The 4,173-nt window shown below is 32.2% G+C and overlaps 1 protein-coding gene and 1 long non-coding RNA gene across 2 annotated transcripts in view; both read left to right on the top strand.

Annotated features, from left to right (window-relative positions):
• LOC110266343 lies at positions 1,633–2,350 on the top strand. Its single transcript, XR_002353602.1, has 2 exons — positions 1,633–2,067; positions 2,159–2,350. It is a non-coding gene; the product is annotated as an uncharacterized LOC110266343 (long non-coding RNA).
• LOC107617390 (serine carboxypeptidase-like 20) overlaps positions 3,046–4,173 on the top strand; it is a gene marked incomplete in the record, with an annotated part of 22,026 nt that continues 20,898 nt past the window's right edge. Inside the window, 1 exon segment of the mRNA XM_016319146.2 lies at positions 3,046–3,383. Within this exon segment, the coding sequence (XP_016174632.1) occupies positions 3,217–3,383 (167 nt within the window).

The following is a 4,173-nucleotide window of genomic DNA, read 5'->3' as shown; positions in this document are numbered from 1 at the left end:
ACCGATTATTAACTCTTGCTTTGCAAACCATCAACATATCTATAATCAAGTACTTTGACAAAGAACTTGCAGGATAGGCTGAACAAATATGTAGGTAACTTGAAGCAAGCTGCTGAAAGTGATGGTCGAATTGAACGTTCGGTTAGAAAAAATTCGGCATTCATGTCAATCCTTGATTCTTTTCCGGTAAATTATTGTACTATTTGTTATGATTCATTTGGCTCTTGGTGTGATTAGGACATGTTGCTCGGTCATTGAACTTCTTATGCACTTTGATTCTTTGATTTATGACATATTTTTTCTTTCAAACCAACGAAAATTAATAAATTTTGCATTGTAGTTTGTGAATTTTGAAAACCATTTATTGAACTGAGGCTTTGATATCACTCAAGTTTAATTTCACCGTATGATGATGACGAAGCTTTCATAAATCTGATTAATATATCCATTAGAGTTAGTGGTAAGTTCTTTCAGGTTGTGTTATGTGAAGTCCAGTACAATGGATTGTTGTTTATTGATTATCACTCCTAATAGTACATGGAATCCATTACAATTTGTTTTTTCAAAATTTTGATTCCAAATTGATGATTTCATTGTTGATTTTATCAGAGGAAACATGAATTCAGAGGAAGCTGCACAAATTTCCAAAAGAACTACAAGGTCTTTAGCTTCATCTTCTGAACAAATTTCTGCTTCATCTTTGGTTAAGTTTTGTTTGCCTTCTATTTTTTTTTTTTTGGTCTTTAGTTTCATTCTCTTTTATTATTAGTTAACTAGTTTCAATTTTGTTTCTGGGGTTTGAGTTTCTTCTCCAAAATCCCTGGTTGAATCATGGATAAGAGCATGTTAGCTGGTTTGGAATCACTTCCAGAAGCTGATCAGCAAAGAACGGTGTCCATGATGGAACAGGTTCAAATCTGTGACAGGTACCTCCTCTTCACTCTATCTGTTAACTAATTCCATGTGTTTTAATTTGAGCTTCATGTTCCTAAAATTTTAAGTTCGGGCAGCACAAATAGTTTCAGATCTTTGTGGTGCTTGTTGTTCTGAAGCCATAGCCAAGTTCTCCTTTAAACCAATGTAACCACTTTTAATGCTTTCTTCAGGATCCGGAATTGTTTATCTCAATTGTACGCCAAAGACATCACTCTTGATGATAAGCAGGAGCTTGATGAGGCTTTGCAGCCGAAGGTAAGTGATGAAATCATTCGAATCTTTCTCTTATTTCGGTTCTTGTTAGATAGAATGTTGGAGTTCTAAACTACCTATAATCAATTGCACCTTTAGATGTGAAATTACAATTTTTTCACTTAATGTAAATTGATAATTCATATGCTATCTGATCTTTTCCACCAAAACAGGACAAGTACATTTCAGCAATGCAAACTAGAAAGTAAATTTGGTGATTTCTTTTTCTTTCTTAATTTGTGTACTTAAAATACTAAAAATATACTCTAAATATATTTATTCAATCAAGAATATAGACAATGGTATCAAGTGCTTCATTCTTTATAATTCCAAGATTTTTTCTTTTTGAAAGAAAGAAAGAGCTCAACACTTATAGTGGAACTTATTACAATTGAACAATTAAAAAAAGAAACAAAGACAACTAAAGTAATTCCAAGATTCATTTTCTTACATGGTGAAGCATTTTTATTAATCATCTGTGTTTGAAGTTGTGCTGCAGAGAATTATATCTCCAATAAGCTTCTTATGTAACTTTTGTTTGTGTAGATTCAAGCTGCATTTCAAACGGACGAAATCAGGAGAACTCCTCCAACACCACAAGATGAGATGAGAGCAGGAATGAGCTACTTCCACGATAAATGAAGAACATAGGGATAAATGAGCGGGTAATCAGAGAGTGACTCCTGAAGTGACAAGGAATGTTTGTTTACTAGCTAGAATGATGGCTGCTAATTTGTATTATTCCCAAATATTGGATGGGAATGCCAAAATTTCTACGTCGGCTCAATACAGCTTTGAAGAACATAGGGATAAATGAGCGTGTACCTTACAATGCTCCTCTTATTCAATTCTCATCTTGGATGTGTGGTGATCGGGATGGTATGATCTTAATTGTTGCAAGAAATATTCTCTCAATATACATTAAAATGGAAGGGTCAGCATATAATTCATGTTTTATATGATGATTCAGGTAATCAGAAAGTGACTCCTGAAGTGACAAAGGATGTTTGCTTACTAGCTAGAAAATAATGATGGCTGCTAATTTGTATTATTTCCAAATAGAAAATCTTATGTTTAAAGTAATTTATTTTTAGAGAAATAATTTGTATTATTCTCAAATAGAAGATCTTATGCCTGCTAATTTATTATGGCAGCCTAAATTTTGTTTAAAGATAATTTTTATTATTTAAAGAATATTGCATAGTATTATTATGTATTACAATGAGGGACCTAAGGCTATACTTATATACAGTAGCTATGGTATACAAAGAAAATGAGGAACCTAAGGCTACACTTATAAACGGTAGTCATGGTATACAATGTGACTACGCTTTACAGGTGATGCAGCAGCACTGAAAAGCGTAGCCTATTCTGGTAAAAATAGAAAGCTGAAAAGTGTAGCCTTTGATCTTGAACAGCATCACTTGAAAAGTACACCCTATTCCCAAAGCTAAAAGCGTAGCCTTTGAAAATAGACAACGATGGAATAGGCAACGATGGAATAGGCATCCCCTACTAAAAGCGTCTCCGCGGTCCGAAAAGCATAGCCTTGCCTAAGGCATTTTTTTTTTAAGCTACACTTCTCAAGTGTACTTGAATGTATATTTTTCTTGTAGTGTTTGCGGTAGAAATAGAGTTAGAAATTAATGTGAATAACAGATGTTAAGTTCAAAGAATAACTTGAATAAATTAAAATTTTAAGAGACAGATTAAAACTTGAAAAACTAATTTAAAATTTATCTTGCAATTTGTCCTTATTGATTATATTCAATCCTCTATTCATCGATCTCTTTTTCAACTAGTATTAATCAATTAAATGCTTGACTAGTGACTGCTATATATATATATAAACAGATGCTTGACTACTACAACTATTTAATAACTATGAAATCTTATTAGGTTCTTCCACATCTTAAAAACTAGCTTCATCAACCCATTTCATTGCTCCATCCTCGATCAACTATAGTTTATATTTTATCGTCTCACCCAAAAAGGAGCCAAAATTAAAAGTATAATTAAGAGGAGAGAATGATGATGAGGATGATAGACCAACACAACTTGGTACTTTGCGTAGCTTTATCGTCACTTTGCATTGCTTTTGCTCCTTGGATCTCTATTGAAGCTGCCCCTCCATCCTCTCTTATCACACAACTCCCTGGCTTCAAAACTTCTTTCCCATCCAAGCATTATTCCGGGTATATGTGCAATAATACACACATTATTATTTATTTATTTTTCATGATTATGATGAAATTTATCCTAATTGTCAGCCTGTAATGTTGCACCTTTTATTTAGACATATTCCATCCACTNTTAAAAAAAAAAAAAAAACTAATGCATTGGTGGGAGCATATTAAACTATTATATTGTCATAAAAAATATTAAATTATTATTCAGATATCAATAAGACAAAATAGAATAAGTATTTTAATATTCACATTCGCCTCAAATATTAATTAATTATTTTATTATTCATGTCATTAATTACCTACAAGAATTTTATTTATGGTGCAAATTCATATCTGTCGTACAAACCCATACCCTCTTGTTTTTCTCCGAACGTAATATCTTCTAATACGAAAAAAAATCTTAAAAAGAAGAGAGCTGAAAAAAATTGATAGTTGTGCTCGTTGAAATTGGAGATTAAAAACGTAAGAACAAGTTCAAAATCCTAACTTAATTGATTGGAAATGGTTATTCGATTTAAAAGGAATTAGAATTTTAAAATTGGAGAAGAAGAAGTGTATTTGGTGGAATGATGAAAATGACTTTGTTATCAAGTATCAAGAGAAACACAGCGTCAATTAAAAAGGAAAGAGAAGATAACGTGGATCTTGAAACTCTGATAGAAAGATAATTATCAATAATCACTGTATATATCACAAGGGATAATTTATCCTTTATTTTAAAGAGGGTACGGTAGAATTCACCATATGTGTGTGTGCGCGCACGCGTGCGTGCGTGTTAATTCACCAATGAATTTAT

The sequence above is a fragment of the Arachis ipaensis genome, chromosome B09 (assembly GCF_000816755.2).
Source record: "Arachis ipaensis cultivar K30076 chromosome B09, Araip1.1, whole genome shotgun sequence".
Lineage (NCBI taxonomy): Eukaryota > Viridiplantae > Streptophyta > Magnoliopsida > Fabales > Fabaceae > Arachis > Arachis ipaensis.
Note: the sequence above shows the minus strand (reverse complement) of the source record. Positions and strands in the feature narration are given on the sequence as shown.